The sequence below is a fragment of the Erpetoichthys calabaricus genome, chromosome 3 (assembly GCF_900747795.2).
Source record: "Erpetoichthys calabaricus chromosome 3, fErpCal1.3, whole genome shotgun sequence".
Lineage (NCBI taxonomy): Eukaryota > Metazoa > Chordata > Cladistia > Polypteriformes > Polypteridae > Erpetoichthys > Erpetoichthys calabaricus.
The window spans coordinates 40,572,728-40,596,281 of NC_041396.2; the positions used below are offsets into that span (position 1 = coordinate 40,572,728).

At 40.4% G+C, this 23,554-nt stretch overlaps 1 protein-coding gene across 1 annotated transcript in view; it reads left to right on the top strand.

The window, feature by feature from the left end:
* The window catches only part of zgc:113307 (uncharacterized protein LOC553753 homolog), a 32,269-nt gene extending 9,526 nt beyond the window's left edge, over nucleotides 1–22,743 (top strand). The window contains exons 2-4 of the mRNA XM_028796669.2: nucleotides 1,402–2,036; nucleotides 12,204–12,521; nucleotides 22,452–22,743. Of these exons, the coding sequence (XP_028652502.2) occupies nucleotides 1,409–2,036; nucleotides 12,204–12,521; nucleotides 22,452–22,603 (1,098 nt within the window). The 5' untranslated portion in view covers nucleotides 1,402–1,408 and the 3' untranslated portion in view covers nucleotides 22,604–22,743. The remainder of the gene's footprint in view (nucleotides 1–1,401; nucleotides 2,037–12,203; nucleotides 12,522–22,451) is intronic.
* The last annotated feature ends 811 nt before the right edge of the window (nucleotides 22,744–23,554 follow it).

Consider the following 23,554-nt stretch of genomic DNA (forward strand, 5'->3'; position numbering starts at 1 on the left):
TCAGTTTTGCATTAGAAGAAGGAAAATGGAAACTGGGTTAGTTTTTCTGCGTCACTCTCAATCTTGTGTGTATGACAGCAAAAAGACTTCAGAAATACGACGAAAAAATCTGGGTTATATAGTTTTTTTATCAAATTAACTAGGGGGCTGGGCGGCACGGTGGCACAGTGGTAGTGCTGCTGCCTTGCAGTAAGGAGACCTGGGTTCACTTTCTGGGTCCTCCCTGTGTGGAGTTTGCATGTTCTCCCCATGGCTGCGTGGGTTTCCTCCAGGTGTTCCAGTTTCCTCCCACAGTCCAAAAACATGCAGGTTGCGATCCTAAATTGTCCCTATTGTGTGCTTGGTGTGTGTGTTTGTGTGAGCCCTGCAGTGGGCTGGTGCCCTGCCCGGGATTTGTTTCCTGCCTTGCTGGGATTGGTTCCAGCAGACCCCCGTGACCCTGTAGTTAGGATATAGTGGGTTGGGTAATGGATAGATGGAACTAGGGGGCTTCCCCCTACTTGCTTTGCTTGCCCACCCCCTCCCAGGGCGCACTATGCACCAGCCACTTCGCATCTCTGCTGCTCGTGTTATGAAGTGGGGAGCTGAATGCACCCCAAGGAGATGCAGTCGCTCCTCCGAAACCCCCTCTTAAACGGTGACACAATGGGAAACAAATACATTTTTTTTTACCTCCTCTGTGCTCGATCTGCTGTTGGCTTGCTGCTGCTGCTGCTGTGCTGCGTGATCTGCATCTTGTGTGGCGCTTTGAACATTTAAAAGCCTGTACAGCAGCTATCCTTTTGTCTCACTGCCTTGTCTTGCAGGATGTTAAAGTGTCTCCGAGAAAATCGCATCTCGTCTCCTTCCAAGCCGTCCAAGATTTTTTTTTATAATAGAGAGATTACTTGAAGAACATAAAATTTCTATCAAAAATAAATCATTCACATTTCATTAAACTGACGCCAGTCAAAGTTATTGGTGTAGTTGTGTTATTGGAATGCAGCCTGTACTGAAATTCACCTCGTTTGTGAATGTCATAAAACGTATTAACTTTCTTTTCCTCCAACTCCCAAGTACAAGCAGTAGAAGTCAATTTGTGACTTTAAATGAGAATGAGTGTGGGAGAGCGCATGAGTGAGTGTGCTCTGTAAGTAATATAAAGCTGCTTAGGGAAATGGATGGGTGGGCTGGTGGATGATCTGATATCCTTAATCGCTAGGATTTGTCGTAGAGCAGACAGATTTGGCAAATCCTGTCCATCTCATAAATGTGTCATGTGCCTCAAGTTCTGAAGATATGAGATGCCAAAAATAATGTTTATTATTAACATTAAAAATAGTTGTGTTGCTTTTTTTAGAGATGTGTGATTTTTAGAGAAACAAACTGTTCTCCATTTCACTCAAGTTTTTCTCTTTGCAGGCCCATCATGAGTACACATCACGTTCTCGCCCTCATTCTTGTGGTTACAACAAGTACTTGCAGGGCTGCCTATGCTGACTTTGATTATGGAGGGATGCCCGTCCAGATCAACCGGCTATTAGGAGAGCCCAGTGTGTTGACTCTACGGGGTAGGGTGGACTCCAGCTGGTATCGTGTTCTAAATAGGCAGGGCTGCCCTCTTGAGTGTGACTGTCCCATACAATGGCCGTCTGCAATGTTCTGTGACAACAGAGGCTTGTTTTATGTCCCCACATCCTTGTCTCCAAAGTCACAGTACCTTTTCCTGCAGGGAAACAGCATTGCAGCTCTGCCGAGGAGAATGTTTGAAAACACCACACTTGTCCGTTGGCTCATTTTGGACCACAATGTTTTGACCAGCTCCCAGATCGACAATGCCTCCCTGAAGGGGCTGCACCACCTAGAGAACCTCTTCATGAACTACAACAACTTAACAGAGATTCCATCCCCTCTGCCCAGCGGTCTGAAACAACTTAGACTGGCATACAACAGAATTAACAAGATTGGACCGGGGGTGCTGGACAACCTCAAAAACCTCACATTGTTGCTTCTCCACAGAAACCAGCTGAAGGTCATTGGCGAGGCCGATTTTAAAGGTCAGCAGTCCAATTTCTTAATACTGTATTACAAAAATTAGGTCCTAAATCAAGCAATGGGAACACACTTCTCGGGCCCAGACAAGCCAAAGAATTAATGCTGTAAAACTGATCTCTAGAAAACGATTTCCTTGTTGACAGTTTTAAATGTGTTGCAGAACAGGCCAGCCAGCAAAAAAAATAAGCATCAAATTGCAGTCGTCTGCTGGGTACAGTTCCAGTGCTGGCAAGCCAAAGGATAACAAAAATCTTAAAGTGCAGAAAAGAAGCTGATAGCCAGACCTAATATAAATGACTGCCCAGCATCTCAAAAGGTAGCTTGCACTAACACTGCAGCAAAACCTACATATAAGTAAAGACCACATCTAATTAAAATTCATATTTACTAAGCCTGCATAATAATGAAAAACTCACCTCTGCAAATCCACAGCAACCAAATCAGTGCATTGAGTGGTCTGTAAAGAGACCACCAAATGAAAAGCCAGGAAGACACTTACAACATGCACTGTCCCAACTTCTTTAAAATTCATTTATAATTATTTATAATGTGAAATGCTTTACAATTGAACTCAATCATACATCACCAAGCCCAAGCCGTATTTTTTTATATCACTACTATACTAATATTTTAAAAACTCCAACAATGGAGATGCAATTCTATACCCTCCTTAACTTCCCAGTTGTCATTGTTATGTGCAAAGCTGTCCCTAAGCATGCATCCCTGCTAATGTGTAAAGGTGTTGCTATGTATTAATTAGCTTTATTTAAATGTCTGTATACAGTACATACCTCATACAATATTTACCCCCTTCTTTTTGACACCCGCTGCACACCCAACCTACCTGGAAAGGGGTCTCACTTTGAACTGCCTTTCTTGAGGATTCTTCCATTTTTTTCCCTACTAGGGTTTGTTTTGGGAGTTTTTCTTTGTCTTCTTAGAGAGTCAAGGCTGGGGGGCTGTTAAAATGCAGGGCCTGTTAAAGACCATTGCGGCTATTCTTCTGTGATTTTGGGCTATACAAAAATAAATTGTATTGTGTTGCATTGCATACAATGTAGTGACAGCCACAAACTACCGTATGAGTTAAACCGTAAGAAGCCAATTGGAGTGAAGCAGCGTTGAAGTGCAATTTTTTGACTTTCTTCTTTCTATCTGATGTGCACGTCTAGCTCTGGGAAAAATAGCAAAAAAAATAAATAAATAAACAAAACTGGGGGATCAGGGAAGGAAGAAAGTATTCATTATTTCACTATTTAAATCTGTCTGTTAAATAGAACATTATAACATTAAAACAATCTAGACAAGAACAATCCATTCAGTCTAACAAAGCTTGCATATCATATCCACTTAATTCTTCTAAAAAATCATCAAATCTAGTTTTAAAAATCCCTAAGGTCCAACTATCCACCACACTACTTTGTAGCTTATTCCATGTGTCTATGGTTCTCTGTGCAAACAAACACTTTCTAATGTTTGTGCGTCATTTACCTATCTTCTTATATATACGCTACCGTGGCTGATTTTAAATCACCTGTAGCTTTCAAAGCATTTGAGCTATTGACCTGAAATTTGTGACCTCTACTGTCTGCTTTGAGAGTGATGATTAACCTCTAAGGTTATTACTCTTTTTATTTTATTTTATTGTTGAATCAACTCTCAGCAGCGATCAGCAGGGCGGCCGTACGGCGCATGTGTACGGGCGCTGTTCTCATTCCCTCCCAACTTCGCCATCACTTCCCCTACCTCTTCATATCTTAAATCATTCTTTTGAGGCAGATTGAAAACTTAAGTGCCAGCTTAAGTGAAAAATTAAGGAAAATGTATTAAGTAATTGCAACACAAACACTGACTTAATCAGTTTTAACGCGAAAAGCAGGCTGCTCAACAAGTGCATCAACTTCTGAGCAAACGAATGCTAAACATACAGAGAAAGAGGATGAAAACTATAAGTCAAGTGTATTCACTGCATGTTATCGTGCAGTCCACCATTAATAGTAGAGTATAATAGAGTAACTTAACATGGTCTCTAATGATACCCTGCAGTTTGATAAATTGTAGCACCAAATCACAGTCAACTCACAGAAGATGGGCCCCCTTTTGACTCCAAGGGTCTGGATGCTTCCTCAGCAAAGTTTTCATGTTCTCCCAATGTTCACATTGGTGGATTGCTGACTCTGACATGCTGTGAGAGGAGTGATGACTTTAAGCTTGTGGCCATGCCTTTGTAATGTTCTTGATAAAATCTGGTCATGATTAAAAAGATGAGCAATTCTGTAAACATGTTAATAATGAAAATAGAGAGTTTATATGGTTTGTCACTTCATAAGAAAGCTAAAGTAGAAAATGCCTAAAGATATCCAGACATTCCTTAATTCTATCCAGACAGAATGACCAGTGTATAATTTTATCCAGAATGAATAAGCAAGAACAAATTACACTCAGACACAAAAAACATTGCCCAATTATAGCCAGAAAAAGACCATTTTCAAAAACCAGCTCTCAGCAGTAAACAGGCAAAGTAATCGATTCTGAATTTTACAATGACGCCTGCATGCTTCCCACTGCAGCAGTATTCAGGCATAGGAAGAAGTTGTCTATAATATCAAGACATGGACCTCCATTATAAGTACTAATCAGACACAAACCAATTCCTAGTGTTAAACACATATAAATCAGTTTGTCGTTCTAACCAGACACAGAGTAGTTGTCAAGTCTAGCAAAACACAAACCAGTTCTTAATGCTATCCAGTTACGGAAGCCAGTTGTTATTGCACATTCCCATTCCCATTGTTAACCACACACACAAATTAGTTCTCAGTACTATTAGGCTTGTGAAAATTAGCAAGAATATTTTAAGTATAACTGGAGAAGAGACTAAGCGAAGAAACAGACGAAAACTGGAAAGTGTACTGTATCCTTACTAAAGCTAATTTGCTGCAAAAAATGAAGTGTAAGTAACTGAAATTTTTCATATCAAGCCATTAAATTAAGTTTTCCTTATTGTAAGATTTATTGACTTGTGAATAAATTAGCTGTAGCTGCGTTTTTCCAAAATTGTCAAAGTTCAGCAGCTCTAACTTAAAAATGGGATTCAACAAAAGCCTGACGCGCCAAAATAATTCCACATAAAAAATATCTTCGTTTTATAAAAGTTTTAGTTAAAATTCAAAGTAAAACACTTCACACAAAAAAAGAAAATTAAAATAGCAAAAAAAAGAAAAATTCCTGTTAAGAAAAGTTCTGTTCAAAGCTTAAATCTTATTACATTTCAAATCGTTACTAATCATTTAATGTTTCTGAACCATTTCTAAACGGTCAGAAAACTGTATACCTATCCCATCTCTGAGTTGAATATGGGCCTTTCAAGTTCCTGAGCTTTGGGACCAGTTCTAAACACAACTGACACAAATATCACACTGTATCTCAGTTATAGCAAGAAAGTTCTATCTCTGACAAACTTATAAGGGGGAAAGACTATACCATTAACTATGACTATATGACTATATTCTATTCAAATTAAGCAAACATTAATATGAGTTTAAATCAAAACTTTAACTTTCTAAGACTGGCTCTTACATTAGCATTTAAGATTTTTCCTAACTATTTGGTAGATTTTTTGCTAAATAAAACCAAAACTAATCCTTTTTCCAGTTTCTGTGTATCCATTTTTTGCAGAGAAATCCAACATCAAACATCAAGCATGAGAAAAATTTTTAAAGAATCATGAGAACAAGCGACAAAAAGTGTTTTGGGATCCGCAACCTTGGATAGGAAGTGTTTCCTTTGATGAACTTTTAAACCCATTTTGTCAACAACCTAAGGTTATAACCTCTGAGGACACGCCCCTAAACATGTAGTTCTAACGATGGGAAAACAAAATGGCCACAATGAAAAATAACCAAAATAGTGTAAAAAACACCCCAGATAATTTAACAAAACCAGAAGCAAAGCTCCAATCAAAACAAACCGATATCAGATTCAGAAAAAGGGGCTAAAAATAGGCAAAATGAGTGTTCAGCCTAGCAAAAAGCTGAAGAATAAAATGTAAAAAATTAAATAAACAATTTATTCATAACAAGTGCTGTCTAGGCAGAGAAGGCAGACCTCAGTTTAAGTGCAAAACACAGTTCTTGGTGCTAAACAGATTTTTAAAAAAAGCATCAGCAGATACAGAATCCAGTTATCTGTTCCAGGCCAACGCTCAAATTAAATCAAATCTGCAAATCAATTTGGCATACACCCCATCCATCTCTGCAAAAAAAAAAAAAACAGAAACCGACTTTTATAGATAACCAGAGACTGACATCAGCATACATCGCATGAGCTGTGCTTGGCCAAGAGCCGCCACAAAGTGAAATCTTGGACTAAGACCTAAAAATAAGCCTTTTTATAAAGCTACGTAGGTTAGAAAATATAAACACAGAAAAGGATTGGCGGCCCACAGAGGAAAATTCTCATTTAAAACACATTGGCTATAACTGTAGGAACACTAAGACACCACTGTCATTGAGTGACCTCCTCTCCTAGTCATTAGGGACACTTCTTCATCCCTGTACAATCCCTGTAGATATCCTTGTAACATGGGATTGTCAGAAGATGTGTTGAGGTTGGCAGAGTTAGCAGGATTGTCATCTTGGTTGGGTTAGGGTTAGGGTTAGGAAGGGTTACGGTTAGGAACTGTGAAGGAAGCAGACAAATGCTCACGTTCCCATGCATCCTCTATATCCCACTCTCCTTTGTGTAGTCCTACTAGTCATGTATAAATAATCACACACCTAACACTAGATAGAAAAATCAGTGCTCAAGTCTAAACAGGCACAGTATCCAGATCTTCAGACTCACAACTCTTTCCAATTACAAATAACACAAACAACTTTAAATGTTAACCAGTAAAGAGAAAAAAGTTTCTTAATAGTAACCAAACACAGAACACTCCCCAGTGTCTTTTCAGATGTGCAAGCTATTGCTTAAATAATATTACACCAAAACTTAAATTAACATTACATACTACTTACCACAGGTAGTTTATAGTGATGGCTGAGAAAAACTTTTAATCTCACATTTCCATGCAGAATGAACATAACAAAGTTTCTAATGGAATAGGCATCCACATGTCAACTCGTCTAGACATACGCTCACAACATCAAAAATTAATGTATTTTTACTGAAATAAATATAGTTAAATAAGCCTGGTCTAGAAAACAGTCTCATGAAGGAAAGTTGAATGTGCCGAAACGTTTGAATTGTGGACCCGTCTCCGTTTCATTTCTATTCATAGCCACACTTGAAGTATTTTGGGGTAATTTAGAAGCAGGCTGTGAACATCTGCTTGTTGAAGCATCTCAAATATCCACAAGTCCGAAGTGTATTCTTTTCAAGTTAATATTTTCACTCTGTTTTTCATAAAGCTTGCACTGTTGATATCATGTGAATTGCAATATTAACCTTCAAATAAGTTCCTTCTGGGCTGGTCTTGTGATTAGTTATGAGCAAAATGATTTTGTCAAAAATGAATTGCAGCAAAACTTAATGTTTTTTTTCCTTCACAAAAATATTTGAGAAACAAATTGCAATTTGCTTCCAATGAAATCCATACCAATTACACAAGAAGAATGCCATTTACTGTAGTTCCTGTCTGGAAAAGTTTTTATTTATTAATTCTGCATGTGCCTTCCTGTCAGTTACTATTTAAATAAAGATATCTACTGGAAGTGCGCATATCCTGAACTAGGATAAAGCGGTGGCTAGGTACCTGGTGGAGTAGACAGCAGTGACATAGTGATAAGTTTTAACAAGCAAAAGATCCAACAATGTCCACAACGGTGTGCTTTAGTGTGTCCTTATGTGAAAAATATGCTGCATATCACATTTTTAAAAAATGCACTACACGTGCATGAGATGCATAAATTGAATTGATGTGACCAGTGGAATACGAATGGCATGCTTAACAGCTGAAGAAAAGAAAATAAATATACATAGAAGAGTGAAAGAAACCTTAGGGAGCTTTGTTTTCCAACCCCCAAAAAACTTTAAACCTCCAAAAAACTCATTTTGCAGTTTTGCACTTGTGAAATCGTCTGCAAAATTAATTTTAGTTCCAGATTTGCAAAACTTTATGTCAATCGACACTTTCTGGTTCCACATATCACTACTCTTCATCAGTGAGTGAGGGGGCAGACCGGTCGTCAGTTCAAATGTTTGGTCATCTTTGAGCACATTACATTTTCATACACAACAGCATTGGACAGAAAGTTGTTTGTTTAACAATATTTTAACAAACATACCTATGTCTGGGACGTGGTGAGCATACGACTTGATAACTTGACATGAGGATTATGCATCACAAGTAAAGCAAGATTTTTTTAATAGATGTTTTTGATATTGTTTGTAACTTCATAGACACAAATTGCCTTCAGCGTTGTTATCCAAACTTACCAAAATGGGTGTGAGGTCTCCTGAATGCACGCAAAAACGCCATAACCTAAACAGCCTGCCCACAGAGACTCACCACAAATGCAACCTCAATATTGTTAGCTGCAGGTTTCTGGCCTAGTGGACCCCAAACAAGGTGATCTTGTAAAATAATTAGACATGCTCCAAAAATATAAAAGAAGCCCCAAAAGAGGAAAGATGATCATGAACACTTTCCTCGTCTTCTTAAGAGAGTCAAGGCTCGGGGGCTGTCAAAAGGCAGGGCCTGTTAAACCCATTGCAGCACTCCTTGTGTGATTTTGGGCTATACAAAAATAAATTGTATTGTATTGCATTGTTTGTGTACAAAAAGGCAACCCAAAAGTCTAAAGGATTTAATATAAAAATATACAAGCAAAATGCTGTAAAGAGCAAAAATAGACAAAAATTAGTTACCTAAAAGGCAATCCTAAGTAAATAAGTCTAAATCCACAACTCAAAAGAGAAAACCAGTGGCAGAAGCAAAATATTTCAAGAAAACCAGAAAACGCAAGGAAAAGAGAAATACTCACAACTCCTTCACAATGTTCTCCTACTTCTGAGCTTTTCCTGCTCCGGTTAAATATACAGAGGGAGGGGTCAGGAGTGTTGATATCAGGGTGGCTCCGCCTCCTGGAGCTCCACCCACAAAGCAGAAGAAATGTCACTACATTTATATGAATGATACATGGTTACCAACATCACAGAAAATACACAAAAGCATGAAAAACAATAAAACAAAAAAAAAATCAATAAAGCACAAATGTTTTGTCAACGAACTGGCAAATAAATGTTTGAGCAAAAACTGTGAGATGCATGTAAAAAACAAAACAAAAAAAATTATAAAGTGAAACAAAACTGAAGCCCAACACAAGAGACGATAATTGTGATTGAGAGAACAAGATGGCCAAAACAGAAAGGACACGTGAGAAAAGAGTACAAAGATGAATTTTGAATATTTCAGAAATTTGGTATCCACAGATCGGATAAGGATTTTCAAACACAGCCATCCTTTTATCCTATTGTGTCAACTACTCATGTGAGCAGCAGTATGGTTTCATGCCAAGAAAGAGCACCACAGATGCAATGTTTGCTCTGAGGGTGTTGATGGAGAAGTATAGAGAAGGCCAGAAGGAGTTGCATTGTGTCTTTGTGGACTTGGAGAAAGCATATGACAGGGTGCCTCGAGAGGAGTTGTGGTATTGTATGAGGAAGTCGGGAATGTCAGAGAAGTATGGAAGAGTTGTACAAGATATGTACAAGGATATGAGGATGCAAGGAGTAGAGTTGGCGAAGGTGGATGAGTTTAAATACTTGGGATGAACAGTACAGAGTAATGGGGATTGTGGAAGAGAAGTGAAAGAGAGAGAGCAGGCAGGGTGGAATGGGTGGAGAAGAGTGTCAGGAGTAATTTGTGACAGACGGATATCAGCAAGAGTGAAAGGGAAGGTCTACAGGAAGGTCTACAGGATGGTAGTGAGACCAGCTATGTTATATGGGTTGGAGACAGTGGCACTGACCAGAAAGCAGGAGACAGAGCTGGAGGTGGCAGAGTTAAAGATGCTAAGATTTACCTTGGGTGCGACGAGGATGGATTGGATTAGAAATGAGCACATTGGACTGTTGGGAGACAAAGTCAGAGAGCCGAGATTGTGTTGGTTTGGACATGTGCAGAGGAGAGATGCTGAGTATATTGGGAGAAGGATGCTAAGGATAGAGCTGCCAGGTAAGAGGAAGGCCTAAGAGAAGGTTTATGGATGTGGTGAGAGAGGACATGCAGGTGATGGGTGTAACAGAACAAGATGCAGAGGACAGAAAGATATGGAAGAAGATGATCTGCTGTGGCAACCCCTAACAGGAACAGCTGAAAGAAGATGAAGACCCATGGGTCCCAAACTGAAGAGGCCATGACATTAGCAACACTGGAAGCAGGCCTATCAACGGAAAAAACACTGAAGGCCTTTGAGGACCCAAAGTCATACTAAATGATCACAACATAAATTCATTTACATTCTTAATAGTTGTTATCTCTGTTCTGTATGAAAACAGGAGATTAGACATTTTTCTCCACCTCCACAACAAACCACGTGGGGAAAGTAACATATTAAAAAATGTCATTTTTAGGTGGAGGATTCCTTTACTTCTAATTTAACTTAGAAAATAGAGCTTAATTTCGACCAGTGATATTCATGCAGATTTCTTATTGGTAAACAGTTGCAAGAATCAATGCTTAAGTGTATGGAGGCACATAAACTCCCAGCCTTAATCAAACACAAAAATCAGAAAATCAGCATACATTGGTAAGAATACAGAGAAATTAGTGAACTTGACCTGTCATGTGCACTAATTCATTGTTATGATATTTTCTAACCCGCTCAATGCAGACCATGGTCGTGGGGCGGGGTGGGCGGTGGTGGTGCTGGAGCCTATCCCAGCAAGCATAGGCAGGAACAAACCTTGGACAGGGCACCAGTCCATTCCAGGACATACACAACTATACACCAAACACACAGTACAACACACAGGCGGAGTGGTGGCTCTGAGGCTAGGGATCGGCGCTGGCGATCGGAAAGTTGCCGGTTCGAATCCCATAAATGCCAATATGGACTCTGCTCTGTTGGGCCCTTAAGCAAGGCCCTTAACCTGCAATTGCTAAGCGCTTTGAGTAGTGAGAAAAGTGCTATATAAATGCAAAAAATTATTATTAAAATTATTATTATTATTATTACTTTAACATCACCAATTCACCTAACCTGCAAATATCAGACTTTGGGAGAAAATCGGAGCACACAGAGGAAATCCTCACAGACATGGAGAGAACATGCAAGCTTTTACACAGGGAGGACTCGGGATGTGACCCCTAGTCTGCTTACCACTGCACCATCATGCTGCACCCACTAATTCATTACAGCTGCAGAAATTTCATGTAGTGATCAGTCATCTCTACAGTCATATTATAAAATTCCTCAAAGAGGTAGCTTAGCCAGCACATTTTTGGGATGTTAGATTCAAAGATGTGAAAGCCCGAGGTAAAATGGTCCAAACTCCACACAACAGTGTAACCGGACTAGGACTTGAACCTAAAACTCTGGTAACTTTGAGGCAGTAGTGCTAACTCCAGCTCCACTAAGTTAAAGGCAGCCTTTCCAAAATATAAGACACAAATGCTTCATAGTGGCACTTGGAGGATTTTGATTTGATGAGGTATCTAGATTTGCAGGGCTGTATCAAAACAGCATGCAGAAGGTGAAAAACAGTTCAGTCCCCGGATGGATCCGCTGCTACAAAGTGCAGGATAAAAAATAAGAAACTCTGTTTTTACTAAACCCATCCGTGTGGAGCTTTTTAGGATTTCTCTGGCTGTGCACACTGAGGGCTTACTTTTGTAAATGTGGCCTCGCCATCTGCCAAGTTATTACTCAAAAATGTGTCCCTGAGGCCATGCTTCACTCCAGGAGATGGCAGAGCATTTGTCCTCATTTTTTTTCATCTGGAAAGGCAGGCGTTAATTTTGACATCAAGCTAAAGAAGATTATCTGTCACACTAGAAAGCTTTAAAGTCCCAATGCTGACCTCTAGCCTCACTGACTCCTGGTGGGTCACACTCCTCCCTTTGAGAGAAGCAGTTGAGGCTGGAGGAAAAGACAGGATAAATGCTTGGTTAAAATGTTTAAAAAGAGCAACCTCTGTTTTAACTTTCTTATATTGTTTTTCAGGCCTGCAGTCTCTCATTCTTCTTGATCTCAGCCATAACTCCCTGACTGAGTTTCCTGCTTATTTACCACCATCCATCCAGCAGCTGTATTTGTCCAACAACTCACTGACAGCTCTCCCTGGCAACTGCCTCATAAACTTCAAGAACCTGCAATATCTTTGCCTCAGCCACAACAAGCTGACCAATGACGGGCTGCCCAGCACCGTCTTCAACACGTCTGTCATTGTTGAGATGGATCTGTCCTACAACCATCTGACCTCCATCCCCATGGTCCACGAGAGCCTGCAGTATCTATTCCTGGAGGCCAATATCATTGAAGGTGAAGTGATTTATTTTGGTATTGAGAAAACATCCTTAAAAAGTTTGTCTGACGCAAACTTTAGTTCAGTAAATAAAAAAAAAAACCTGTAAGGTACAGGGTTTCCAACACATTTCAAACGTTTATTCTACAAAAACGCTACAAGATAAAAATAAATTTCATTATGACACAAGAAAGGGTATGCAAAATAGATTTTTTTCACTGTGTTTTAAAAATGATGTCTATAAGGTGGTGGCCATCATTACCAATATACTCTTCGAGATGATTTCTGAATGGTCGCATGACTCGTTTGGCCATTTCAAGGGGAATAGTGGTGATTTTGTGGTGAACAGCGTCCTTGAGAGCTTCAAGGTTTTGAGGTCAGGGTGTGTATACCTTCGATTTGAAATAGCCCCACAAGAAGAAATCGCACAAAGTGAGATCGGGCGAACGTGAAGGCCTTACCCGACACCGCCGCACAGGGATATCAGCGCCCCTGGAAACATCTCCCACATAAGCTATGAGCTGTTGCTCCATCCAGTTGAAACCAGACACCACGTTCATTTCTTCCAGTTTGGGCCGCAAAAAGTTCTCTAGCATTTCAATGTAATGTTCTGAAGTGGGGCAGCATGGTGGCGCAGTGGTAGCTCTGCTGCCTCGCAGTTAGGAGACCTGGGTTCACTTCCCAGACTGAGAGTTGACTGATCACTGCATGAAATTTCTGCCGCTGTAATGAATTAGTGGGTGCGGCATGATGGTGCAGTGGTAAGCGGACCAGGGGTCACATCCCGGGTCCTCATGCATGGAGTTTGCATGTTCTCCCCGTATCTGCATGGGTTTCCTCCCACAGTCCTAAGACATGCAGGTTAGGTTTATTGGCGATCCTAGTGTGTGCTTGGTGTGTGTCCTGCGGTGGGCTGGTGCCCTGCCCGGGATTTGCTCCTGCCTTGCGCCCTGTGTTGATTGGGATTGGCTCCAGCAGACCCCCGTGACCCTGTGTTAGGATATAGCAGGTTAGAAAATGACTGACTGACTGACTGTTCTGAAGTGACGGTGACTGTTGTTCCCCCCTCCTCAAAAAAGTAAAGGCTTACAATGCCAAATTCTGCAACGGCGCACCAAACTGTAACATGCTCACTGTGCAGAGGTCTCCGATGAAGTTCACAAGGGTTGGTTTCAGTCTAATAGCAAAAGTTTTGCTTATTTACGCAACCATTCAAATGGAAATGTGCCTCATCTCTGCACATGGCAAACAAACTGATGAGTACTGTGTACAGTTTTGGTCTCCAGGCTACAAAAAGGACATAGCAGCACAAGAAAAGGTCCAGAGAAGAGCGACGAGGCTGATCACAGGGCTACAGGGAATGAATTATAAGGAAAAATTTAAAGAGCTGAGCCTTTTCAAGATTAAGATTAAGAGGAGACATGACTGACATGTTTAAAATTATGAAGGAAATTGCTACAGTGGATTGAGTCTGTTACTTTAAAATGAGTTCAACAAGATCACAGGGACACAGTCAGAAACTTGTTAAGGAGAAGTTTTGCACATACAGGAAGTTTTTCTTCACACAGTGAACCGTAGGCTCATGGAAAAAGTTACTAAGTAATGTGGTAGACTGTAGGTCATTCAAGGCATTCAAAACTGAACCTGATGGTATTTGGGGGGATTTCAGTAGTTAGGACTGGCAAGCTTTGTTGTCCTCACCTAAATTTTTTCTAAAAGTTGAATTGCTGAGGATCCTGAGGGCACCTGGCTATGGTGAGCCACTGCTGTTTCATGCACTCACTCCTAGTAAGGAATTTCTGGATGTCATACTGTTTTATCATTGCCATTATTGTTCATATGTAAAGCATTCATATTCCATTACTTTTATAAGATGACTTTTTGCCCTGAACCATACTAATTGGCCCTCTACTGCACTCTGAAGTGTTTCTGCTTCTTATCAGGTTACAGCCAGTAGTTTTGAGAACATTTACCAGTGCAAAGGCAGTGCTCCAACTTGTAGTGATCCACAAAGAAATGGGCCACGCATGGATGACTGGCTGACTGGAGCGTAGGTGCTATACTGTTAAGGACTTACGGCTCTGCCTTACACGCTGTGTACTTTTCTGTTTCGTAGTTACTAGGGTAGACATTCTCTGCACCTCACTAACACCATTTTCAACAAGCATGAAAATGTAATCAAAATTTCCAAAGACTGCATGCCTTGTATCAGATCATGGAAAAACTGAAAAGATTCCCACAGGAGGCCCTCCCTACCTCCCTCCTTCGGTGGGCCTGGTTGGAAGAGAAAAGGAAAAGTTTTTCTTTCACTTGCTTGTCTTGCTCTCTCATTTGCCCTCTCTCTGTTTCCTTCTGCACAAAACTCTGAGAATACAACAGCCTACAGGTCACAAGGGACTCGGCCAGATGTTTGTGTTTGCACTAAGTGGTACAAACCCACGAGTGCTTGCTGGTGTGCAGATGGGCTGAGCAGACAAGTAAAGTATTGTCAAGCTCCACACATAATCGGAGAATCTCCTGGAATTTCTGGAGACACTGGCAAAAAGTGAACAAAATAATAGAGCTATTTGTATGCACAAAGCTTAATAAAAAGTTTGTTCTGACAAACCCAGAGTTCCATGCATGAATGCTAAGCCACCCAAGGGAAGAACGGCAAAATAATGAGAGCAGAAGGGTAGCTTCAGTTATGCTAGGAGAGAATTGTTTATTTTTGTTAGTTGAAAGAAAGAAAGAAAGAAAGAAAGAAAGAAAGAAAGAAAGAAAGAAAGAAAGAAAGAAAGAAAGAAAGAAAGAAAGAAAGAAAGAAACTTTCAGCACTTGTGTGGAAATGGGGTGAAGCAGAAATTCAAAACTAATGTCATGAATAATACTTATTAATCAATAAACTTCCTAGAAAGTGCAGTAAACAGTCACATAAATGAAAATCATAATCTGGTATGACCACCCTATGTCTTCTCTTAGGTTCACTGTCATGTACAGTAGTTTCTGAAGTTCCTCACATGATCTTCTCTTGGAGAACTTGCTCCTGCTCCACTGCACAGACTTTGGCTGTCTTACTTATAATCCCAGACAGGCTCAATAAGGCTATGTGGACCACACCATCTGCAGAAGCGTTCCCTGTTCCTCTTTTCATTGATAATAGTTTTTTGAGAAGTTGGTCGTGTGTTTGGGGGTTATTACAATGCTGCAGAATGAAGCTGATACCAATCTGACACGTATCTGATCGTCTTGCATAATAAATAAGAATCTGCCTGAATATCTAAGCAGTGAGGGAGGACATTAATTTTGATCAAATCACCAACTCATTTTGCAGAAATGCACCCCTAAAACTGCCAGAAACCTCCACCATGCTACACTGTTACTTGTAGACATTCATCTATGTACTTCTCTCCAGTGGTTTCCTGGGCAAATTGCTTTCTGTTAGAGATGCATATTTCAAAATTTGACTCAACAGTCCAGAGCACCTGCTGCCATTTTTCTGTGCCTCAGCCCGTCGTTGTGTTTTTGTGCATAGGTGAGTCATTTGACTTTATTTCCTCTGAGAAATGGCTTTGTTGGCTACAACTCTTAAAGACCACTTCTGCTAACACTTCTCCAGACTCTAGAAGGATGTTTTATGTTCCCAGTGATTTCCACCAGTTCTAAACTGAAAGCATTGCTGGACATGTTCTGATTCTGAAGGGAACTAAACTGGATGTATTTCTTGTTTGATTCACTCAGTTTCCGTTGCTGATTTCTACGTGTCCAATTCTCAGCCGTGCCCGTTCATTTGTGCTTCTGCTGAAGAGTTTGAACAGAATATCTACAAAACACCTGTATGGTTGGGAGAGACCTTGTTGATGCAGGACAACCACTTTGTGTCTTGTTGCTACATTCACTTTTGCCATAGTGTAACATTTGCAGTGTGATCTGTAACAGCACTCCAAAGCCCAGACACAGTCCCGGGTGTATTTCTTTTATTCAAGACCTTGTACAGGCTTTTCTCTAGCAATGACAAAACTATGTGGCAGTAGAATGCTTTTCTTTTCCTTTTCCTCATTGTCCAACTTCCACTCCCGACTCCAATTCTCCATATGAAGTTCAGGACCCAGAAGTACTTTCAGTTTCTAAACCTCATCTTCGGAAAGCACTTGTGGGTCAGGCAAAAATTCGAACCTTGACCTCCCAATAGCTCCCCCTGGCGGCCCCCTTGGAACCCAACAGGACAGTTCTGTGGGACCGCAATTCCCAAGCTGCCCTGCTGGTGACCATACCAAGGTTTGTCATAAGGAAAGCTGCCACCTAGCATGTGGTAGAACAACTTGCACAGAGGAGGCAGTCTCCCTCTGCCTCATATTTGTGGCCTCCTCTCTGTGAAAGGGACTATTACTTATCCCAGCCGGGATGGCTCATCCATTTTGTCTGATGTGTTGGCATTTCAGCTGCATTCAAGATTTCCATCCACTATTGATGGGATGCACCATCCTGGTGTACCTATGTTCTGTATCCTTCATGTTGGCCTCCCGGCAAGATACAGGAGTGGTGTCCATCCCAGTTGGGATGTCGGTCCATCCATTACAGCAGTTTAACCAACACATCTTCAGCAACCTCACCTTTTTAGTCTGGTTGCCCCTGCCCAATTTTCTTTCCTCTGCACAGCTGTTTGTGTTTCTGTTAGTCAGTTTGGCTCAGCCTAGAAATGATGTCACTGATCATCTGCACCTGTTTGTTAGATTTGCTCAATCAAGCACTGGGCTAAATGCCTACATCTCACATGCTTTAACTAGACAGTGATCTATTACTAGGTTGGTTCCTTTGTTTAAGGGCATTCCATTACCTTATTGTACTGCTTCACTCTTTGAAAAAGGAATGTTAGGAGCATAAACATAAAAATAAAACAACCTTCTGAGACAAAATTGTGAACTATCTGAAATGTCTAAGACTTTTGCACAGTATTATATATTGAAGGGCACATTCATGCACATACAGAGGCTGCCAATTAGATTAGCGCTCATGTATGTATATTGTAAGAGGAAATTGAAGAAAATCAATTTATACACAGCAAAAATATATAGATAGAAACCAGAATGGGAAAAGAACCCAGGTCCCTGGAGATGTGGGCAACTTTAGCCACTGCGACCAGTAAAACCAATCCTGAATTCACTCTTGATCATTACAGATTACCAAGTAAAAGCCGTGAGACTGCTGCATCATCATCATCATAGCAGATCAAGGCTTACTTCCCCTCTTGATGGGACTTTGATATATAAACAACAACAACTACATTTATTTATATAGCACATTTTCAAACAAATTACGTAGCTGAAAGTGCTTTACAAAATGAAGAAAGGAAAAAGAAAATATAAAAATAAGATTAGGCAATACTAAGTAACAAAGAATAAAGTAAAGTCCGATGGGCAGGGGGACAGAAAAAACATCCATCCATTTTCCAACCCACTGAATCCGAACACAGGGTCACGGGGGTCTGCTGGAGCCAATCCCAGCCAACACAGGGACCAATCCTGGGCAGGGTGCCAACCCACCGCAGGACACACACAAACACCAAGCACACACTAGGGACAATTTAGAATCGCCAATCCACCTAACCTGCATGTCTTTGGACTGTGGGAGGAAACCGGAGCGCCCGGAGGAAACCCACGCAGACACGGGGAGAACATGCAAACTCCACGCAGGGAGGACCCGGGAAGCGAACCCAGGCCTCCTAACTGCGAGGCAGCAGCGCTTCCACTGCGCCACCGAGAAAAAAACAACAACAACAAAAAAAAAAAACTCCACACGGTTGGAGAAAAAAAACAAAATCTGCAGGGGTTCTGAAGTCACGAGACCACCCAGCCCCCTCTAGGCATTCTACCTAAAATAAATGACCTCAATCAGTCCTCATGGTTTTCAAGCTTCACATGGAAGAAATTAGACGATGACGGTCATGTGGACTTCTGGCCTTTAATCCATCAATGTAAGGACTACATGGTGCTTTGATCGGGTGGTGGTGGCGCAGATCACCACCACAGAAAATCAGAAAGAGAACAACAGAGAAAGTAGGGGTTAGTATGGATTGTGGAGCCATGATATAAACGATAACTGAATGCATATACGGAATATCAGGGTTACACTAAAATGAAGCCATGAGAAAGCCATGTTAAACTAATGGGTTTTAGCAGTTTTTTAAAGTGCTCCCCTGTATTAGCCTGGTGAATTTCTATTGGCAGGCTATTCCAGATTTTAGGTTCATAACAGCAGAAGGCCGCCTCACCACTTCTTTTAAGTTTAGCTTTTGGAATTATAAGCAGACACTCATTTGAAGATCTAAGGTTACGATTTGGAGTGTAAGGTGAAAGGCATTCTGAAATGTAGAATGGAGTGAGATTATTTAAGGCTTTGTAAACCATAAGCAGTACTTTAAAGCCACGGTTTTCAAACTTTTTTGAACAAGTACCACTTCACGAGGACCAGTAAACTGAAGTACCACTGTCAATGAATCGTTAATTTACGCCCATGTTGTTTTGAAGAAAAAGTCACTATAATCACTATAATCACTATAATAATGACATTAAAGTGATATTAAACTAATTAAGGAAATGGGTGCCCGCGCTAATAAAAGCCGGCTTGGAGTCTTCCACGCATTTACAGTAGTATACTTATACTATATATGATTATATGCAACATATTGGAATTCTAGCAACATTGATTCATGGAAAATAAAGGACCACACGAGTACCACTTGGCATGACTTGAAGTACCACCAGTGGTACGCGTAACACAGTTTGAAAACCGTGGCTTTAAAGTCAATTCTAAATGACACAGGTAACCAGTGTAGTGACATCATAACTGGAGAGATGTGCTCGGATTTTCTTTTCCTAGTTAAGATTCTGGCAGCTGCATTCTGCACGAGTTGCAATCGATTGATGTCTTCAAATAAAGTTATTAGAATATTAGAAATTATTTTGAAGAGAACGGGGCTGTTCAGCCCTACAAAGCTCCTCAGTCTTATTCACCCAATTTCTCCAAAATAACACTGAGTTAACTTTTTGGGGGGTATGTGAAATGCCAGTCTCTACCATGTTGCATGGTAATGAGTCTGTGGTTCTTCATAACATGTGCAAACTTTACCCCTAACAAGTTTCAGTACTTGTGTGATAAACGAATGGCAGTGAAACCTCCCCCATGGAGCCCAACACTAGAATTGGTAGAATAGAATCGAATAGAATAAAAATAAAAATAGAATAAAATACAAAAATAAAAAAAACAAAAATAAAAACACTTCTGTTTTCCTTTGTCATGCTGTCCGTACCCAAGTACCCAAGTGTCTATCTATATATTGTGTTCATGCTGAAGAGCATAAATTCACACCCGATCTGATGCTGTTCATTTTCAAATAATATTGCATTAGTGCGATGATGTTTTTACAAATATTGTCTCTTTGTTTCAGGTGTGTAATAGAAACCACAGCATTGAGAGAAGTGTGTACCTTGTAACAGGTACACACGTTGTAAATGTAGGAAGGACGTTCCTTGCGTGTGTGTGAACTGTTAATATTTGAATCTGATGATTGCATATAGCGCTGCACTTACTGCTCTGTACTATTCTATCCTCTGCATGTCCTCGAGTACAAAAGAAACAGCATACAGCAACATGTGGGGACTGGCAAGATCGGGGAAAAAAAACACGCAGTCACTGATTACAAACCGCAAGATGTTATGCGAATGAATATGAATAATAGGAATAATGTTGCATCCGTGCCACAAAGTTTTCCGAAATGTACTATACAGGTCATATAACGAATAATTCCAAATATCATATATACCTATGTCTCTGTTTTTTTTTTTTGACATCATAGACCATAAAGTGCACACTAATTTGGCATGAGCAGGAACACTCAATAAAACTGAGTAAAAAAAAAAAATCAAGTGACAGTGAGATATGAAGAAGGCAGATTCACCAGCGTTTGTGTGTCGGCTTTAATCCCTCCAGATGAGAAAATGTCCAGTTCCATTGTCTCACATCTCCAGTTATTCCCAGTTTCAAATAAAAACTAACAGCATCAGATCCCTGGGTGGGGGGAGTGGTAGTATGCATCGTGATTTAGAGAGAATAAAAGTGAAAAAAAACGGTAACTTTCACAAGTCCTATAAATGTACACCATGTATTACAGACGCAACTCAAATGTATGTGTTTATTGTATAATATTAACAATAAGAGCAGCTCACTACTGAAAATGGCAAATATAGGAGTGAGTCGGGATCGAACCGGGACTCATGATTACAAGTCAGCAAATCTTACAGCTACACCACGGAAGCTGTTGTCTTTTCCTTGAACCTTTTGTGAAAGTGTTTATTTGATCTTTGGACTTCAGGCTTCACACATTATACAGTTTATGCCTACATTTTGTCATTTACTACTAAAATATGAAAAACGTTTCTGTTTTAAAAATGTGTTTACACAGATTATTGTAGAAACGGGACACACATGAAATGCGTGTGTTCCCAATAACGTTCTATTATTTCCACTCTAAAACTCCACTTCACTCCCAGATAATCAATCAAGGCATGAGCTGGGAGAAGTTCATGCACGTTCTAAGTCAGTGGGGGGATGGAATAGCCAGCTGCTTGCTGCTTGTCTTTATCGGCACATTTACAGGACAAAAGATGCTGGCGGAGTGGTGTGAACAGATTTAAAGTGGGCCGGATCTACGAGTTTTTTCGTAGGCTTTGGTAATTCTAGTGTTAATCATGTCACCTCTTGACCTCTGTTTGATTAAGCTGAAATGGGTGAACCCTTTGAATCTCTTATACCCCGTAGAAACCTTCCATTTTCTATGAACTCTATTACTGCAATGCCTTTTCGTAGTATGGTGCTAGACACTGTACTCAGTACTCCAGGACAGGCCTCACTATTATATTAAATAAATTATCCATAACCTCCATTGACTTGTATTCCACTAACAAGCCATGAAATTAAATTATTGGCAAGAATTGCTTTCTAATTAAGCAACTGGGTTAGAAAAAAAACCTGCAGCCACTGCGGCCCTCCAGGACTGTGAATGAGGACCTCTGCTGTAAACCGTGTGGAGGTAGATAGTGATGAGTCCACTTTGATTCCCAGGTCCTTCTCATAAGCAGCACTTTCAAATTTTAAACATTCCATTTCCTATTCAGATCTAACGTGTTTACTTTACTGACAGGCGGCACGGTGGTGCAGTAGTGGTGCTGCTGCCTCGCTGTAAGGAAACCAGGGTTTGTGTCCAGGGCCTCCCTGCGTGGAGTTTTCATGTTCTCCCCATGTCTTTGTGGGTGTCCTCCCACAGTTCAAAGACATGCAGGTTAGGTGAGTTGACAATAATAAGTTGACCATAGTGTATGGTTGGAGTGTGTGTGTGTGTGTTTGCCCTGTGATGGACTGGTGCCTTGTCCAGGGTTTGGTCCTGCCTTGCTCCCTATGCTATCTGGGGCCCCCTGCCACCCTGTTCAGGATTAAATGGGTTAGAAAATCATTGACTTTCATTACATTTCATGAGCTGTCTTACCTGTAGTTATTCTACATTATTTGCCCGTCCACCTAGTTTGGTATTATCTGCAAATTTAACCAGCTTGTTATTTACATTGTTATTAAAAGCACATGTCCATGGCATCTACAAGTTCCACTTTGTTTGTTTGGTAGTTGCTTAGCTTTTCCAAGTTCATTAGTTTAGGTTTTCAGCACCACGTATTTATGTGCCAGGTGCTGATGGACTGTCCGCTTCAAGTGGCTCCTTCAAACTCTGCCTCTGACTACTTGTGTAACACAAATCAAGTCTCCTAAACTCATAGTCCTGCATTTGGAGAAATCCAGAAATAATGTATCTATGCAATTGTTAGGTTGTTTAGAAAAAAAAAAGTATTTTAATGAAAAGTACATGAACCCACAGAACCGGGGTAAATAACACACTCCATCTTTCTGTCTGTTCCTCACAGCGTTCAACACAAGCAGCTTCTGCCGGAAAGTGGGACCAGTCAGCTTCTCCAAGATGAAGCTCCTCCGCCTGGATGGGAACAGACTCTCATACAGCCAACTGCCCTCTGACTGGGTGCTGTGCCTCCGGGTGTTGAGAGACATCTACATCTAGTACTTCCTTAGATCTTCTCCAGTAAAGTGGTTGCTTCTCCTTTCTTTAAATTTTTTGATGTGTTTCAGGCAGCCATGTGTTGCTTTGCTTTAATACTGTATTTGTGTTCAAGCCCATTTTCATTTACTTCTATACTATTTCCAAAAACTGTTTTGGGACTAAAAAAATTATCCATTTATCCTTTGTCTGAACTTATTTCAATATGAAGTCATGGAAAGCTGAAGCCTATCCCAGCAGCTTCAGGCATAAGGCAGGAGCTAGGCCTGGATGGGATGCCAGTCTACTTCAGGGCACCTTTATGGACAACAACACAATAACTCAAATTTACTTCAATGTGTCTGTAAATGTATTTGTCCATTTTATAATAATAATAACAATAATAATAATACATTTTATTTATTTGTAGGTGCCTTTCTAAACACTCAAGGACATCGAACAATAGATAAAACACAGATTATAAACAAAACTAAAATACAAAAATTAAAATCTGACAGAGCAATTGTAATCAAAGAGAAAAAGCAGTCTTAAACAAATGAGTTTTAAGTTTAGATTTGAAAAGTGAGAATGATTCAATATTTATAAGCTCAGATGGTAATGAGTTCCAGAGCTGGAGAGCTCTGCTCCCCATGGTGGTAAGACGGATGAAGGGGACAGTCAAGTGGATGGAGGAAGAGGATCTAAGGGTACGGGAGGGAATGGCAACATGGAGGAGGTCAGACAGATATGGAGGGGCGAGGTTGTGGAGAGCCTTAAAAGTTAACAGAAGAATTTTGAACTTAACTGGAAGCCAATGAAACTGCTGCAAAACTGGAGTGATATGGTGAGTAGAGGGGGTTCTAGTAATGATGTAGGCAGCTGAATTCTGGACCAGTTGAAGCTTATAAAGAGATCTGCAAGAAAGACCAAAGAAAAGGGAATTGCAATAATCCAGACGAGAAGTTATATCCTACA